Source organism: Rhinoraja longicauda, chromosome 5, assembly GCF_053455715.1.
Source record: "Rhinoraja longicauda isolate Sanriku21f chromosome 5, sRhiLon1.1, whole genome shotgun sequence".
NCBI classification, from domain to species: domain Eukaryota; kingdom Metazoa; phylum Chordata; class Chondrichthyes; order Rajiformes; family Arhynchobatidae; genus Rhinoraja; species Rhinoraja longicauda.
In genome coordinates, this window is record NC_135957.1 from 47,770,233 (window position 1) to 47,789,764 (window position 19,532).

Genomic DNA, 19,532 nt, shown 5'->3' on the forward strand with positions numbered 1-19,532 from the left:
TTGGTCTGAAAGGCCTGTTTCCTTGCTGTAGGATGCTAGTGCATTGCTATTACATGGCACCTGTTTGCAAATATTTTATCTCCAGTTAGTCAGTTGCTGAAATATGCTCGACTTCTTATGGGACGATAAATAGTGTGTAAATATTCATGTTTTGAACATGATTCTTGGATGAAGTATTGACATTTTAGTCTCTCACATTGACTTTTGAAAAATTGTCAAATAATGCCTTTATTTATTTGAAATTAAACTTTTAAGGCTCAAAGTTTGAAAATATTATTTTACAAGAGGTAGTTGAACATTACCTGCACTATCACCCCTGCTAAAATGCTTCGTTTTGGAGATAAAGGGACCTAATATTCCTTAGAATAATTTATTTGCCTTCTATCCTCTAGGGGGCATAACGTTATAGATGGCATAGCGATATAGCTATTGCCTTACAGTGCCAGAGATCCGGGTCCATCCTGACTATAGACTCCTTGCTGGAGTAACTCAGCGGGACAGGTTGCATCTCTTTCCCATTCCTTCTATCCAGAGATGCTGGTTGTCCTTGTGAGTTACTCCAGCATTTTGTGTCTATCATTGGTGTAAATTAGCATCTGCAGTTCCTTCCTACACATCCAATCCTGACTATGGGTGCTTGTCTGTACGGAGTTTGTACGTTCTCCCCATGACCTGCGTGGGTTTTCTCCGAGATCTTCGGTTTCCTCCCACACTCCAAAGACGTACAGGTTTGTAGGTTAATTGGTTTGGTATAAATGTAAAGTTGTCCCTAGTGTGTGTAGGGTAGTGTAGGGTGCGGGGATTGCTGGTCAGTGCGGACTCGTTGGGCCGAAGGGCCTGTTTCCGCGCTGTATCTATAAACTGAGCTAAACTATCCTATCTTCTGAAACTAATCAGTTCGTAAGACACCAATGCAGTTGGTACCTTTAAATATATTTTCTCACACCAACCACTGAACTATACAGAATAAGTCTGATTCAGATGATTTTCTGTTGTTCACACTACAGGACCTCATTAGGAAAAGTAAAACTGGGAACCGCACCTTTTATTTCCTTTTTCTAACCAATGAGACCAGCATTACCAAAATTAGATAATGGTACACATCCAGAATCAAGTTTGTGTGTGTCTGATTTTCTGAGTATGTCAGCTATTGTGATGCTAAACTTAAATGAGGCTTTTTTTTAAAAATCGCATTGTCATGTATGGTATCACAAAATGCTGGAGTAACTCAGCAGGTCAGGCAGCATTTCAGGAGAGAAGGAATGGGTGACTTTTCGGGTTGAGACCCGTCTTCAGACTGAAGAAGGGTCTCAACCCGAAATGTCACCCATTCCTTTTCTCCTGAGATGCTGCCTGATCTGCTGAGTTGCTCCAGCATTTTGTGATACCTTCGATTTGTACCAGCATCTGCAGTAATTTTCCTACACTTGTCCTGTATGGTGGCCTTTTTAGAGAACCACTGCTTTGATTTACTCTTTTTATTTTCTGATGGAGCCATATAGGAAGATATCATTTTAGCAGTATCCTAGAGGAGCCCATTCTAATTCAAAGTAAGTTTTCTGGAGTGCTTGAGATAACTTCCTTGGTTTTAGATCATTTATATTATGAATTTAGGAGAAAAGTTAGGAAAGGTAAATATGAAAATTATATTGGAACTAAGCGGGAAATTTTTATTTTTCATTGTGCAGGAAGCTCAAAATTTAATGGCACTGACAAATGTAGATACGCCTTTGAAAGGAGGACTGAATACCCCTCTCCATGAAAGTGATTTTTCTGGAGTAACCCCGCAGCGACAGTTAGTTCAGACACCAAATACGGTGCTTGCAACACCTTTCAGGTAATAGTTCTTTTTTTTTTCTTAATACTGTAATTTTATAGTGAAACTATAACTTTTGATTTTAGGAACTGAAAAACAACTGTTACCTTAACATGTTGCTTAATTTGCCTTGAGTAATTCTTCAATGTTTTTTATTTTTATTTTCGTGTTGCATAATGATTGGTTACATGTAGGTTTTACAGATCATAAGGCACCCTTGGTTGAATCTTGCATCGTCTCCTCTTATTATTGATATTTAGATCTTAAAAATTGATAACCAGATTTCAACCATGTCCTGTTCAGAAAGTTATTATTGATTTGGGTGGGATTATTTGCATTTAAGGAAAATATTTTTGAAATCCATTTATCTCCATTTCGGTATGGAGGAGACAGAACCCAAGTATGAATGGGGAAAATGTAAAGATTAAAGTGAATGATCCTGCAGTCAGTACTCTCGTTACCTCAAATATCATCTACATTTAAGATTGTCTTTTCAGTGTTTATTTAACTGTTTCCAGAGTGAATGACAGTAAACGTAAAATATCTTATTTTGAAATATTTAGGACCCCAACGCATGGGAGTGATGCGTTGACTCCACGTAGTGGATTGACACCAAAACCTGGTGCGGCAGTGACTCCTGGAAGAACTCCTTTACGAGATAAATTGAATATCAATCCTGGAGATGAAGTTGTGGATTATAATGATACCAAACAACTGGTATGAAGTCGGACTGTCCTTTGAGTTTGTTTTTATTAAAAAAAGTTAATGCTTTTATATTGGTACAATAAGACATATAGAGTGACACATCTTAAGTAAGTATTTATCTTAAAACATGTCCCACACCACACCACATGCCAGCAGGAGTATGGTGAAGCCTGTTTTAGAAAATGGATTTGATTTAATTGGTCACAGTTTTGTTCTGAAATTATCAAGGTCATCATTGGGGAAATTAGATCTCACCAGTCAATGTTCATGTGCTTTTACACCGATCATAGAACAATACTGCTCGGGATCAAGTCCTTCGGCCCACAATGTCTGCCTGCACATGATCCATATCCCTCCATTCCTGGGATATCCATGTGCCTACACATGCTAATATTTATGTGATTTTAATTGTTAATCAGGACTACACATGAATGAGCCTTGGAAATAAGTAGTGTTATTTTACCCCAAAGCTCTTCCTTGACCCAAACTCACTGCAAACAACCAATACTTGCAGTATAAGTTGCTAATGAGAAAGTAAGATTGAAGACCTTAAATAGCTTTCTTCCTTCTGTATTATAAAAAAGCAGTAGAAAATTACCAGGCTATCAGAATCCTGCTACGCTTTTTGTTCAAATACTGAAAAGGGGACCCTGGAACAGGATATGCTTTGAGTAGATTAATTTAAAAGGTCCTGTTGTTTCCTCCAATTTCGTTTTGAAATAGCTTTTGTAATCAGGAAGCTGAATAACTATAACCTGTGGACCTTAAATGTTCAGAATATTTAATGAATGGGCTAATTTTTTTGTAGCCAAATCTTGTGCCCAGATTTGCCACCAGCAATTTCTCCATGCTGCTCCCTTGTCTCTTTGTGAAGAGTCTTGCATAATTTTTCTTGTAGGAAAAAGAGCACCGGGAGCAACTGCGGGCGGGTCTGCTCAATCTTCCTACTCCTAAGAATGACTTCGAAATTGTCCTGCCGGAGAATGCAGAACGTGAACTGGAGGAACAGGACACAGAAGACAACTTCATAGAGGATGCTGCTGATGTGGAGTCTCGAAGACAGGTAACCTCCTTTTATGCCATAACAGTCTTTAAAGAATTTGACAGAATCGAGTCTGTATTTACACTGAATCAATTTTATAATGAGGATACGATTGAATTGTGTGTCTGGTATTTGAATACTATGTGTGATCACGTGCTGCACTGGTGGTTTAGAGCATAAAGTCAGTATATTTTTTGTGTTTTGCATCTTAAAGTAAAATTTTGTTGAGTAATTTTCAAAAATTTTATTATCTCCTTTTAAGGCAATGAAAGATGCTGAACGTGAGAGGGAATTAAAAAAGAGACACCAATCAGTACAACGAAGTTTTCCAAGGCCTTCAGAGGCAAGTATAAAACAAGAGTCCATGACTTTCTTTTGTGGGACTGCTAGATTGATAAACTGGATCACAAGAAGAAGCTGCTCCACAGAGCAAGGAAGTCTCAACTTCCTGATAAACTCACTGCTGTCATTCATACTGTTCCAGCATTTATTCCTTTCTATACACTGGGAAATCTGAATGCTTAACCTGCACCAGGTTAGATATGGCACAGATTAATTTCAGAAGGGGAGGGGGACAATTGCAAGGGAAACAGGTGCATTTTAAGTATTTACATATATCTAACAGTTTTCTATTATTTAGAAGTTTGATTTTTTTACAATTGTTCAGTAGTATAGTTTATTTATAATAGTTTTCAAATATATTCTGATGTTTGTGAATGTCAGAGATGCAGCTGTACACTTAGCCAACTGTCAAAAGTGTTTTACGGGTAAGCTTGACATTTACATTGTGCATGGCTTCATTGATTAAGAACCATCTTTGAAATTTTGGCAGGTTAATTATAAATAGAAACATTTTATTTCAAAGTATAGAAATGGTTTATAAAACCAAATTCCCTTCTAATTTTAGGTTAATGAGACCATCTTGCGTCCTCTGAATGTTGAGCCACCTCTAACTGAAATGCAGAAAGCTGAAGAGATGGTGAAGAAAGAAATGATTGTCATGCTTCATTATGATACGTTGCATCATCCATATGTAGATCAGTTTAATAAAAGAGGGAAAGGAGCAGGATCAGGTTCTGGTAATGTTGAGCATATTGCTTTTCTGGAACATAACAGATATGAGAAGATTAATAAAGAAGACATGAAAAAGGTTTGTAAATTGTTTTAATTCTTCATGTATGTTGTAATCAATTGTAGACCACAAATGATGATACTGCCCAGTAAGTGGCCAAAATATGAGGATACAGGAAACAAAAGTAAATGGAAACCTTGTTTCTGTAGAGGAAGGGGTGTGATTCCAAGACCTGGAGGTTTTAATTATGAAGGAACTACAGAATTTGCATGCTTAACAATGAACACATGGATTATAAATGCATGATTAATGTTAATGCATGTTGTGCTTATAGAGAAGCATGAGATATTTTACATTCTGAATAAAATAATCTTTTTGATTCTTTGGACGGTAACATTTTGAAATATTGAAATATTGAAAATCTTGAGTTATTAAAATTATGTTTTTCCTTAACTTGCTATCTAATCTTAGACAAGCAAAAAGCTCTTGTATATCACCATAGAATTTTGAAATTACCTAGACCAAGTGGACCCGTTGGGCCCAAACCTCTCCTGCATTGGTGCAGCACCCTCTCTCTCCTCCCCTCCCCCCTCCCCACTCCTTCCCCCTTATCCTCCCCCTCCCTCCCCCCTCCCTCCCGAGGAGATAGATTTAAACTTTAAAATGTGAATAACTTAAAAAATATAACACCGATTTCAATGAAACTTCTTCCATTAGCACCAAAGGGATGACGGTGAGTAAAGTGGGCCTAAAATTGTCGTGCTATTGTGTACCGTTTTGACTAGTTCAGGAACAAACAAACAAGAGTTTTAGTATATAGATGATCGTGTGCAAGCTTTGTAATTTAAAATTTGGAGAGAAAATACAAAAACAATTTGAAAGATCACAGAATTCCAGAACATGCTTTAAATGGAAAATGCTCCTATTTTTTAAATTTGATCTAGTGTTATATCACCCCAAACTACTGATTTATTGATTTGTGGAGAACCTTGACCTGATACAGAACATAAAACAATACTGCATGGAACAGGCCCCTTGACCCATAATGTCTTTGCCAATATGGAACATAATGCCAGGACCATCTTTTATCTGCTTACAAATAAACATTTTCTTCCATGTACCAGTCTCATGAATGCCATTATCATATCTGCCTCTACTACCACCCCCGGCAGGGCGTTCCAGGCACTCACCATCCTCTGTAAAAAGAAAACTTGCCTCACACATCTCTTAATTTTTGCCCCTCTCACCATAAAGCCATGCCCTCTTGTATTTGATTTTTCCATCTTCAGGAAAAGATTCAAACTTTCTCTCCTATCTATGCCTCTCAAAGTTTTATATATATATATCTATCTGATCTCCCCGCAACCTATAGCATTCCAGAGAAAACAATCCAAGCCTGTCCGTCTGCTCCCTCTAGCTAATGCCCCCTAATCCAGGCATCATTCTGGTGAACCTCCTCTGCACCTTTTCGAAAAGGCTCCACTTCCTTTCTATAATGGGGCGACCCATTATAGAAAGTATATACGGCACGTAATACTCCAAATGCGACCTAACAAAAGTTTTCTAAAGTTGTATCATGATTTCCTGACTTAGTCTCAAACCCTTGCCCTATGAAAGTAAGCATACCATGCACTGCCTTTACCACTCTATCTACTTGTGTTGCCACTTTCAAGGAGTTATGGACTTGGATGCCAAGATTCCTCTGTACATCAATGCTGTGAAGGGTCACAAAATATAATTGCATATTTTCCCCTTACATTTGGCCACCCAAAGTCAACATGTCACACTTATCAAATTAAACTCCATCTGCCATTTCTCCGCCCATTTCTTAAGCTGATCTATATCCCGCTCTATACTTTGACAGCCTTCCTCACAGTATGCAACCGCAGCAATGTGGAACATAATGTATAAAGTGTACTTTAGCTTTACAAGTTAATCCACAGTATTGATTAACCGTTGTAATTACGGGTACCGGTCTCAAGATCATTTTGGTAGGCAAGTGCATTCTTGATTGCAATGTTACAATGATCATACTCAATTGTACCACTAGGTGGCAGAGATGTGTTTGTAATAAGGTGCTTTGTTTGGTGAGATTTAAATGAATGACTTTCAGAAAGCCTTCGACAAGGTCCCACATAGGAGATTAGTGTGCAAAATTAGAGCACATGGTATTGGGGGTAGGGTACTGACATGGATAGAAAATTGGTTTTCCAGACAGAAAGCAAAGAGTGGGGATAAATGGGTCCCTTTCAGAATGGCAGACAGTGACTAGTGGGGTACCGCAAGGCTCGGTGCTGGGACCGCAGCTAATTACAATATACATTAATGACTTGGATGAAGGGATTAAAAGTAACATTAGCAAATTTGCAGATGACACAAAGCTGGGTGGCAGTGTGAACTGTGAGGAAGATGCTATGAGGTTGCAGGTGGACTTGGACAGACTTTGAGTGGGCGGATGCATGGCAGATGCAGTTTAATGTGGATAAGTGTGAGGTTATCCACTTTGGTGGTAAGAATAGGAAGGCAGATTATTATCTGAATGTTGTCAAGTTAGGAAAAGGGGATGTACAACGAGATCTGGGTGTTCTAGTGCATTAGTCACTGAAAGGAAGCATGCAGGTACAGCAGGCAGTGAAGAAAGCCAATGGAATGTTGGCCTTCATAACAAGAGGAGTTGAGTACAGGAGCAAAGAGGTCCTTCTACCATTGTACAGGGCCCTAGTGAGACCACACCTGGAGTACTGTGTGCAGTTTTGGTCTCCAAATTTGAGGAAGGATATTCTTACTATTGAGGGCGTGCAGCGTAGGTTTACTAGGTTAATTCCCGGAATGGCGGGACTGTCGTATGTTGAAAGACGAGCGACTAGGCTTGTATACACTGGAATTTAGGATGAGAGGGAATCTTATTGAAACATATTATTAAGAGGTTGGACACGTTAGAGGCAGAAAACATGTTCCCAATGTTGGGGGAGTCCAGAACCAGGGGCCACAGTTTAAGAATAAGGGGTAGGCCATTTAGAACAGAGATGAGGAAAAACTTTTTCAGTCAGATAGTTGTAAATCTGTGGAATTTTCTGCCTCAGAAGGCAGTGGAGGCCAGTTCTCTGAATGCTTTCAAGAGAGAGCTAGATAGAGCTCTAAGGATAGCGGAGTCAGGGGGAATGGGGAGAAGGCAGGAACGGGGTACTGATTGAGAATGATCAGCCATGATCACATTGAATGGTGGTGCTGGCACGAAGGGCCAAATGACCTATTGATCTATTGAATGCGCTGGTCAGAATTTGATCTGCTTTGTGGCCATAAAAAAATGTAAGTTACCTTTCACATCCACTTGCCAGCTTTGGTTGGTAATCTGCAAAAGCATCGTTGAAGATGGCATAATAACTTTCTAATATAGAAGAAAATGCTCAAAACATTCAGTAGGTCAGGCAGCATTTGTTGAAACACCCTTCATCAGAGAAATTAAATTAGTTTTATCTTATAATCAATGTTGGGGTTGGGGGAACAAAATGAGTATCTTGGATAGGGTGAGACCAGATGCCCTGTTGCAGCAGGAATGACAATAAGTTTCAGGCCACTTTAATTTGCCATCCTGTTCCCACTCTGACCATATTGTTTGTCTGCAAGTGTACAACAAAACCTAACGCAGTTTGAGGAACAGTGCTTTATCTTCCATCTAGGCACATCGCAACCTGCAGGGTTCAATATTAAATTGGATAACTTGCTCTTCCTTTCTGTTCTTGTGTCAGAATTGGCTATTCCTGCCTGCTATCGTTTTGGTTCAGAGTTCTTTTTTTTCTTTAGTCTGGCCTGCTGGACATGTCCCACACCCTCACTATTAGCAACATATTGCACAGACAACGAAGCATCATATTAGCTTGGCTCCTCCCTTAGCTGTCTCATAAGAAGTCTGGTCTTAACCAATCAGGATTATTCTTTGTTCCAGCTATCATCTGTTCCACCTTCTCTGCTCCCTAAAACAAATTTGTTTCCTGTTCTTACCTGTTCTGATTTTGGGTTTCAGACCTAGCATGTTGACTGTTTTTCATAGATGCTGTGTGTTTCCTGCATTTTCTATTTTTATTTAGGATTTCCAGCGTATGCATTTGTTTTGGTCAACATGGATTTCTAAATTATTACTCAAATATTATGAATAAAGCGGTAAGAAACAGCAAAAGTTGAGAATGGTTTTAAGTAAAATGCACATGGTTTTAATTTTCTATATGTTGATAAGATTTCTAATTTAAAAGTGTCCGTTAGTTCTGTTACCAACTTTTTTAACATTTTTTTCCCAGGCTAGTGATTTGTTGTGTCAGGAGATGGAAATTGTAAAACATGGTATGGGTCATGGAGACCTTCCTCTTGATGCATATAACCAGGTGTGGGAAGAATGTTACAGTCAGGTGCTGTATCTGCCTGGACAGAACAGATACACTCGTGCCAACCTGGCTAGCAAGAAAGATCGTATAGAGTCACTGGAAAAGAAACTGGAGGTTAGTTTACATCATGAAAAACGGAATGATTCAATAGCAAAGTAACATCTTTGCAACTCATGATGCTGGTTTACACTGAAGATAGACACAAAATGTTGGAATAACAGCGGATCAGGCAGCATCTCTGGAGAAAAGGAATATGTGATGTTTCAAGTCGAGACCCTTCCTCAGAATGAGAGTCGTGGAAAGGGAAACTGGAGGCATGGGAAGGAACGGAACAAAGTAGAGCCTGTATCGATGGCTCAGAAAAGGTGGAGCCCACAATGGTCCATTGTTGGCTGGGGACAAGGTGACAATGAAGGGATAGGAATGATGAAATTAGCAAGAGGATTAGGGTGGGGTAGGATCGGAGAGAGAGGAAATGCAAGGGTTACTTGAGGTTGGGGAAATCAATATTCATGCTGCTGGGTTGTAAGTTGCCCAAGCGAAATATGAGGTGTTCCCCCAATTTGTGTGTGGCCTCACACTGAAATGTGGAGGAGGCCCAGGACAGAAAGGTCAGTATGGGAGTTGGAAGGGGAGTTAAAATGTTTGGCAACTGGGAGATCGCACAGGCCAAGGCAGGCACACAGATACTTTTCTATCTATTTTTGAAAGCTACATGGAGGCCTCTTTTGAGACTTTAGTTTTAAAACAGTGAATAATGAAAATATATGACGGCCTAAAGGATTATAATTTATAAGATAAATGCGTTTAACCATGGATATTGATGGTATATATTGCCTCCTTGGAGAACTTCTGGCAATTGCTGTACACAATGTGTATTCCATATGCTGAAAGAAATGGAAAGTTTATGCTTATATTAGTTGTTGTCACCCAAAAAGCAAATATAGCTTCTGGTATTTATGAATGGTGAATGGCTGAACGCATTGGTATAGGAACAACAAAATGGGATGGATTGCAGGTGAACAGCATCAAAACATTACAAAATCCATGCCAATAATTTTATATTTTAGTTTATGGTGTACTGTACTGTAGGTTTATATTTTTAGCAATACTTATTTGAACATTATGCAACATACTTAGTAACCCACTGACTCGCACAGCTATCTGGACTACACTTCTTCCCACCCGGTCCCCTGCAAAAAGTCTATCCCCTACTCCCAATTCCTCCGTCTACGCCGCATCTGCGCCCGGGATGAGGTGTTTCACACTAGGGCTTCCGAGATGTCCTCGTTCTTCAGAAAACGGGGCTTCCCCTCCTCCATTATAGATGAGGCTCTCACTCGGGTCTCTTCTACATCCCGCAGCTCCGCTCTTGCTCCCCCTCCCCCCACTCGCAACAAGGACAGAATCCCTCTCGTTCTCACCTTCCACCCTACCAGCCAGCGGATCCAACATATCATCCACCAACATTTCCGCCACCTACAACGGGACCCCACCACTGGCCATATCTTCCCATCCCCTCCCCTCTCTGTGTTCCGCAGAGACCGTTCCCTCCGTAACTCCCTGGTCCACTCGTCCCTTCCTACCCAAACCACCCCAACCCCGGGCACTTTCCCCTGCAACTGCACGAGATGCAACACCTGTCCCTTTACCTCCCCCCTCAACTCCATCCAAGGACCCAAACAGTCTTTCCAGGTGAAACAAAGGTTCACCTGCACCTCCTCCAACCTCATCTATTGGATCCACTGCTCTAGATGTCAACTTATTTACATCGGCGAAACCAAACGCAGGCTCGGCGATCGCTTCGCTGAACACCTACGCTCGGTCCGCATTAACCAAACTGATCTCCCGGTGGCCGAGCACTTCAACTTCCCCCTCCCATTCCCAGTCTGACCTTTCTGTCATGGGCCTCCTCCAGTGCCATAGTGAGGCCCACCGGAAATTGGAGGAACAGCACCTCATATTTCGCCTGGGCAGTTTGCAGCCCAGTGGCATGAACATCGACTTCTCCAACTTTAGATAGTTCCTCTGTCCCTCTCTTCCCCTCCTCCTTCCCAGATCTCCCTCTATCTTCCTGTCTCCACCTATATCCTTCCTTTGTCCCGCCCCCCTGACATCAGTCTGTAGAAGGGTCTCGACCCAAAACGTCACCCATTCTCTCTCTCCCGAGATGCTGCCTGACCTGCTGAGTTACTCCAGCATTTTGTGAATAAATCGATTTGTACCAGCACGGTAGCGCAGCGGTAGAGTTGCTGCTTTACAGCGAATGCAGCGCCGGAGACTCGGGTTCGATCCTGACTACGGGTGCTGCACTGTAAGGAGTTTGTACGTTCTCCCCGTGACCTGCGTGGGTTTTCTCCGAGATCTTCGGTTTCCTCCCACACTCCAAAGACGTAGGTTAATTGGCTGGGTAAATGTAAAAATTGTCCCTAGTGGGTGTAGGATAGTGGGATCACTGGGCGGCACGGACTTGGAGGGCCGAAAAGGCCTGTTTCCGGCTGTAGATATATGATATGATATGATCTGCAGTTATTTTCTTATACTTAGTAACCATTTGTTTCAAGACCATATAATACTTAAATGTTATTCCCCTCTGTGCATGTGTAATGTGATCATGCACACTACATGAAGGAGTGATTATATAATATGACAATTCTATCTGTGGTGTTTTGCAAAGTACGAAAGTAGTGTAATGCCCTGTTTTTTGTAGTTTAAAAGCACTTTTAGAAAGTTTCTGCAAAAAGGAATTTGGTAGGGTAATCAACCTCTGGCATTGGGAATGTAATTGCAATGTAAAGTTGCTGGTTTCTTGAAGACGGGGCCTAGAACCTTGCATTAAACTTGACATCCTACCTAACCCAATGTAAAAGCATAATATTTGGAGATGCTTTTTTGTTCTAGAATTTGAGTGCACCCAAAAATTCTACAAAAACTAGGCCAAGTGGACCCATTGGGCCCAAACCTCTCCTGCATTGGTGCAGCACCCTCTCTTACCCCACCCGATCCCCACTTCCCCATCCTCCTCAACCCCCCTTATCCACCTTCCTCCCCCCTCCCTCCCTTCCTCCCCCCTCCCTCCCTGCCCCCCCACCTCTCTCCCTAGGAGATAGATTTAAACTTTAAAATGTGAATAACTTAAAAAATATAACACCGATGTTAATAGAACTACTTGCTTTACCATTAAAGCGATGACGGTGAGTAAGGTGGGCCTAAAATTGTCAAGCTATCGTGTACAGTTTTGGCTGTAGTGCGATCACAAATAAACAAACAAACAAGGGTTTTAGTATATAGATGTCACCCTCATAAGGAAATGTGAAGTGATGTCTAGCTATCTACAAGGGGGAAAAAAACACAAGAGCACACCATATGATTTATCACGTTCTTGGCAATTGGAAATGGTGCATTTTAATGTTTTATAGAAAATATCAGAAGGGTTTAACAACCATCCTTTGAAGTCATCATTTATAATATTGGCTTATTGTGAGATACAAACAATATCAAATCTGCTCCGAGTGCAATGATATTGGCAATATTTAATGTGATCACTTGTTCCATCCCACCTGAAGTAGTTCTGCCAGGTGCTAAAGGATCATGCTTTAATATCTAAAGACGAGCATTGGTATTCTATGTTATTTTCAGCATTTGTCCCACAATTCATATTAACAAAACATTATCTGGACATTTTGTTTCTTACGTATGTGCTATGCAAAATGTACATTACAGGTGGACTTATTCTCAAATGACTTGCTGAAATCTAGGTATACTTCACCAAATGCCTCCCTTATTAACTCAGAAAGAAACTCGCCCTTTCTAGTTATCACAACGTATTTAGGAAGTCAGGCAGACATGGGTTTCCCTCAATAAATCCATGCTGATGGACCTTGATGAATTTGTACTTCTCTACATTTTGTTTTCGTTGTAATTCAGATAATCTGTTCAATAATATGCACCCATCAATGTTAGGCAGACTATCCTATAATTAATCAATATTTAACATTATTCTTTTATAAACAACGATACAATATAAGCATATTTACTGTTCATCAGTGACTACTATTGCCAAAAAGTTTTCAAAAATGGTAGACAGCTTGCGCTTCTCTTCATTTTATGAGCAAATACTCTGATTTTATCCACTTTTAAAGCCGCTAAGACCATAAACATGTCCTCCCTCTCATTGTCACATTTTTCCTCCTCATTATTCTTATCTATATAATACCACCCCCACCACATTTCCTCAAAAACAGTCTCAAAGCTTTCACTTAAAACTGTATGGGTTTTGCTTCCACATTTGACTATTTCACCCTGTTTCCCTTTTCTGACCCTCATACGAGTGGGGCTGCAAATTTTGCCTTGGATGTGTATATTATAACTTACTGAAGCTTGAAGCTTTCCAGCAGAGTGCAGCATTAGTCTTCTGATGAAGGCATATTACTAAATCAGAAATTTAAATTATGAAGAATGAAATAGGATTAGCACGCAAATAATGATTTAAGTTGAAAGTTTAGAAATAAGTTCTAAATTGAACTATGTAGATTACCTATTTCTTGATTTTGGAACAGAGTTCAAAGTAAATCTGGAAACAAAGGGCTGCTGGTTAAGATGCTGGTTAATACACAAAATAATACAAAATGCTTGAGTAGCTCAGCAGGTCAGGCAGCATCCCTGGAGAACATTAATAGGTGACATTTTGGGTTGAGACCCTTCGTGGCCCTTGTGTCCACTGAGTAAATTTTAATAGCAAATTGAACCCCTACAACTTGATTTGCCACTAAATTTCTGATATTTCTGGCTTCAATGTTGAATATTGGTCAATCATTGTCTTATTACTCATTGGCTTCAACATTAAAATGCATGTGAGTGTTTTTTAATGCCAATCATTGTAATAAATCAGGCCAGGCAAGATTGCTTAAATGTGCATCAAGATATTTTGCCTCATTTTTCTGACAAAATAGTGCTAAATTATATAATCCACTGTTTTAACAGTTGTGCTTTTTATTATTTTATGATAATCTCAAAGTACATTTATAATTTCTGGAAAAAATGAATGGCAGGAATCTTAATACATAATAAGTATATAGAAGTTATGTTTCTTTTTTTAAATTCCATCTTGGGTTGAAAAAATAAGCACAACGGGATTGCAAGGATAGCATGTTATATTTATACCCATAAGGATAAGTTTCAGTTAATCAAGGAAGTTATTCACAAAGGGTGGATTTGTTTAAACATCTTGGCAGGGAAAAGTGGGAAGTAGGTTGGAAATCATTCACATGGGTAGTTCTAAGAATCGGGCAGTAGCAGTTCCATTCAAATAATTTACACTTCTCTTCTTGGTATTGAAAACAGCTGTAATAAATGTTCATAGATTTGTACTATCATGCAACACTTAAGTTGTGCAATTTCTAAATATTCTTTGGGAAAATCAATAAACAAGCACATCCACAGCTAGTTGTTTCAAAGTCGTATCTTGATGTTTGATTTACCTCAATTGTATTAATTTTTCTGCTCCATTCCAGTCTCAAACAACATTCCAGTAAAAATGTCAAGGCACGGGCTGTGAGTTTGCATTAAAATGGTGTTAGGATTAAATACAGTTAATTAGGGGTGGTTTTGAGGCAGTGTTATTTCCTTTGCTTCCTCCCCTGGCCCCAGGAAAATTAGAAATAATGTATCAAATGCTTTTAAACGATGGTTGCATTGACTATTCATTATGGATGGTGAAAGAATTTAGTCCTAAAGATCCCTCCACCCAACTCCAAAAACAAATGGCTCCTTGCAATTGAAATTAGACTTAAATGAGATTAGAACAATATTTTACCATTGAGAAATTGAACACCTGACGTTGTTTTGGTTGAATAGAAATAAAAAGCTGGAGTAACTCAGCGGGTCAGTTAGCACCTCTGGAGAAAAGGAATTGTTTGACTTTTCCGGTCGAGATCCTTTAGACTGAGAGTCTGGGAAAAGTGAAACGAGAGATATAGATGGTGATATAAGAGATATAGAACAAATGAATGATAGAGAAATGCAAAAAAGTAACAATGTTGAAGGAAACAGGCCATTGTTAGCTGTGGGCTAGGTGAAAACAAGTTGCAGACAACGAAACTCACCAGGACGACAATGAAACTAGTACAACGACTAGGGTGGGGTAGGGACGCAGAGAGGAGATGCAAGGGTTACTTGAAGTTAGAGAAATGTGTATTTGCCCATGCACTTTTTTCTTGATGTAAAACCTCTAACGATGACAATAGTGCAGTACCCAATAGTCTTCAGTGCGATTTTCCAGCTTCACTGGTATGGAAAATTATTTAATTACCGAACAACCAGATTTTATGAGCCTTAATTTTCCCTCAACTTGTGTGCTGTTCAAAGGACCAACAATCAAACTGCATTCAAAAAACAAGCTGCTTCTTGACCTGCTGGAGGAACTCAGAAGGTCAAGCAACATCTGTTGGGAGGGGGGTGGGCGAGAAAGAATTGTTGACGTTTCGGGTCAAGACCCTGCATCGAGACTCAAACTGCATTCCTTGTCCTCACAGAGAACGGTTACCTCTTACGACATGAAAATACACTGTTCCGCACAACCTCTCACTAATGCCTGGATGTTTTGTGTAGAGGTCAAGGCCACAATTACTCTCAACTCCCCAACCTCGAGATCAGTCCAAGCTGCCGCTGCTTATCTCTGCATGATCTCACTGTTAATACTCACTGTTGCAATAGGATGGTCACGTGTACTGTACACTCCTGCGAGGGGGGGGGGGTTAGGTTTCATTAACTATTTATTCACCCCATAGGAGTACGGAGAAAGGGCTTGTTGATTTGCCTGCATTGCCAGTTTCTTAAGGTGCAGGGATTCATAAAGCTCTCCCTGACAGCCTCTTGCCGGAGCTCCCAGGTGTACCCTTGGAGTCTCTATGCCCTCCTTATACTAAGTATATGTGTCCTGTGTGCACTGTTCTTCATCAACTTGCCCATTTTTCCCTTTCACGTTTGGAAGCACATTCTCACTAACCTTCAATCATTACAGTATCCATTCATTTAGTGGTAATACCCTCTTTTAGCTGAAGATTGCCACTTATGTTTTGATATGTCCTTTTAAAAGCTGGCCGTTTATCTTCATTATGTGCCTCAAAAATATTTTGCATAATGAGGAATTGGGAGAAGGTTTTATATATTGAAAAGACCTTACCAATACAGGTCCACCACTGATTTTCCGGCAACTGGTGGCCTGGCACCTCCTTTAATTCTAACGTAATTACGAGAGCACGCTTTAAATCACCCCGGGAAGTCCCCCCGAAAATGTGACGCCTAAGCTGGGCAAGGTGGCCGATCTCAACCTCATGGCAATTTCTGCGCCAATCAGCGGGTCACGTTTACCCCCTGTGGCCAGGCCTCTGGAAATTCAGCTCCGCCAAAGTCAGCAGATCCGTTCCCTCAGCCAACGTCCGCGGCCGATGGGTGGGTCGCATTTGCTGGAGCCGATAATTCCTTTCCCATTGCCGACTTCCGAGGCTGACTGCGGCCGGATATCTCAGCTCCCCAGCTGCCCAGGTGGGCGGACCGTTCCAGTATCTATGGACTCCTCTCGCAGGCAGAGACCTCTGTTAGTCCGGCAAAACAGATAATCCAGAAAGGCTCTGGAACCAACGATGCCGGGAAATCGGTGGTGGACCTATACTCGTTTTACCACATCGAATGACTCAAAATCAGGATTTTTTTTTTCACGTACTTAATAAAGATATTTAAGAGATCATTCTAAAGAAATAACTTTTTTAAATTATACCTGTGGAAAGATTAAATTTTCACAACATGTGCCTACAGACTGGATCTTTTTATAATCTTTTCACTGGTATTAATTCACAGAACTTTGCATTGGTTGATTCTGAGTTATTGAGGCAGATGTTTATACTGCAGCATTGAGCACTTTTACTAGTTTATTTTAATATAATCAGTATCAGTTTTACTCAGAAATCCAATGCTTGCAAAATCCTCATGCAGTTCATTATTTCAGGTAAAACTTTAAAACTTTGATAATTGAGGGTAAAATAATATTTTCAGTTTAATTCATGCTTCACAACTCCCTATACCATTAAAGTCAACACACTTCCTGAAATGCTTTTTTATAACAAAACTATGCTCCAAATTTCTAAACTTGCCTCTTTTTCCCCCGTCTATACATTTTCCCTCGCAGTTTATATCCAAGAATTGGAGTAGTTTATCAGTTAATCTTATTTAGCCTTCCCTCTACTACTTTTGAAATTGAATGCGCTAATCAAGTGCTTAGATAGAATCAGAAGCTTACAGACTAGAATCATAGACTCATACAGCCCCTTCGGTCCAACTTGCCCATGCCAACCAAGATGTCCCCATCCACGCTTGTACCGCCTGCCTGCCCATATCCTTCTAATCCTTTCCAATCCATGTAGCTGTCCAGATGTCTTAAATGTTCTGACAATACGTGCCTCAAATACTTGCCGAAATGGAAAGGCAGTATTTAATTTTAAGTGGTAAGAGATTGAAAGGTGTTGGTGCACAAAGAGATCTGGGTTTCCTTTAACATTGGAAGTGAATGCAGGTTTAATAACCATTCAGAGAGCAAGCAAGAAATTTGTATTTCTTATATTCTTGTTCTTGAATACAATTGTAGAATCTAGTGTCTATTGTATAAAACCACGGTATCTGGATTATACTCTCCTTAGAAGGAAACAGTTGCAAAAGATGGAAAGCAATAAAGTTTTGCCAGATTGATTCTAGGGATAATAAGTCTTATACATTGAGAGATTAAACATACTCGAGTTTAAAATAATGAAACATGAAATTGAAAAGTCCAAAACTTAAGGTTTTTGACAAGGTAAATGGGGAATTGACAGGGCTGTCAAGAGCCAAAGGTTACAGTTTCAAAATAATGGGGGTCTTTGGAATTCATTATCAAATTGGCTGTGGAGGCCTAGCTGCTGGATTTATTTAAAACAAGTATTATTAGATTTTTAGATATTAAGAAAATCCAAGGTTATGAAATTGTGACACTGAGATTAAAAAATCAGTCATAACCTGACTGCAGTAGAGTGGGTGCAAGGAACTGAATTATTTATTCCTATTCCTATGTGATAATTAGACAAAAATTGAACATGACAGATATTTTTGCATTTTCATAAGGCCAAAGTCTTAAATCACATTCATTTATTAAATATGCAGTAGTTAATTTCCAATAACAATTTTAATTCTAGGAAATGGCGGCAGTCTATCTTGAAATTATCTTTTTAATGTGTTTAGACCAACAGAAATCATATGACCACAGAAGCAAAACAGGCAGCAAAAATGGAGAAAAAGCTCAAGATCCTACTTGGTGGTTATCAGTCACGTGCTACAGGGCTTATGAAACAGTTGAGCGATCAGTGGGATCAAATTGAACAGGCACATCTAGAATTATGCACCTTTGAGGAATTGAAGAAGCATGAAGATATTGCTATACCAAGAAGGCAAGAGGTAATTCTGACAATATTTGTTTCTTTTGTGAGGTTTGTGAAATCAGATGGTTTGATTTATAGTCAATTATTCAAGCGTCGTAATGCTTTCAAATGCAATATTAATACAGTTTTAAGTTCATAAGTTATTCAAATATATCATAAGAATATTTGGAAAATTAGGGTCAAGAGCAAAACAAGAAAAATCAAGAAATATAATACTGAAAATTTGACTTATACAGAGATAGACTATGCTGGAAGTGAATGACAAATGGTGAGGAATCTTGCTGCCAATCACATCGTGGAATCAGCTTTTGTAGTTACTGACTCTGCCTTACTGATTCTGCCTTCATTTCACAACCATTGACTATCAGAAAACAAGACTGTCTTTATAATTGCAGCAACTTGTAATTTGAATTTGCACAAAATAACGTGCTTAAATCTCAGGCACATTAAATTACCTAACTCCAACGTCATGGAGGATGTTGTCTATTATTTGTACAATCACTTCCATTGGTATTGGACATTTTCTGGTACAAGAGAAAAAAAAATCCTTACAAATCTTACATAACATCCTGCTTTCACTTAGAATCTTCACATAAAATTCTATATAGATTGGGCTTTAATATGGAGAGTAAGATGGGGGAATGAACGCATATGCTTTATGAAACTGGTTACAAATTTTGACCTGGTTTTTATTGAACAAAATGGTAATTTGGTAACCTTGTGTAAAATATTAATTCTTAGAATTGTACATTTCCATTTCCCTCGACAGACATGTAGAAGTTCATTGGCAAATAAATTCTGACGTGAAGTAACATATGTTACAGACAAATGGTGTATTATGGGAAAATCTGAACTAGATTAAATTTCTGTATTTGGCAAGATAAATGTTTTTAAGTCTAATGATATATGTTAGTAATAAAAATTGAAGTATTCACAAAATGCTGGAGTAACTCAGCAGGAGTAATGTTGGAGTAAATCGATTTGTACCAGCATCTGCAGTTATTTTCTTATAAAAATTGAAGTGTCTGGAAGTAGTCCACAGGTCAGCATCTGT

At 39.4% G+C, this 19,532-nt stretch overlaps 1 protein-coding gene across 1 annotated transcript in view; it reads left to right on the forward strand.

Annotated features, from left to right (window-relative positions):
* The window catches only part of cdc5l (CDC5 cell division cycle 5-like (S. pombe)), a 38,894-nt gene that overhangs the window by 18,637 nt on the left and 725 nt on the right, over nt 1–19,532 (forward strand). Inside the window, exons 9-15 of the mRNA XM_078399475.1 lie at nt 1,689–1,837; nt 2,380–2,533; nt 3,420–3,584; nt 3,826–3,906; nt 4,471–4,713; nt 8,931–9,128; nt 18,282–18,494. Of these exons, the coding sequence (XP_078255601.1) occupies nt 1,689–1,837; nt 2,380–2,533; nt 3,420–3,584; nt 3,826–3,906; nt 4,471–4,713; nt 8,931–9,128; nt 18,282–18,494 (1,203 nt within the window). The remainder of the gene's footprint in view (nt 1–1,688; nt 1,838–2,379; nt 2,534–3,419; nt 3,585–3,825; nt 3,907–4,470; nt 4,714–8,930; nt 9,129–18,281; nt 18,495–19,532) is intronic.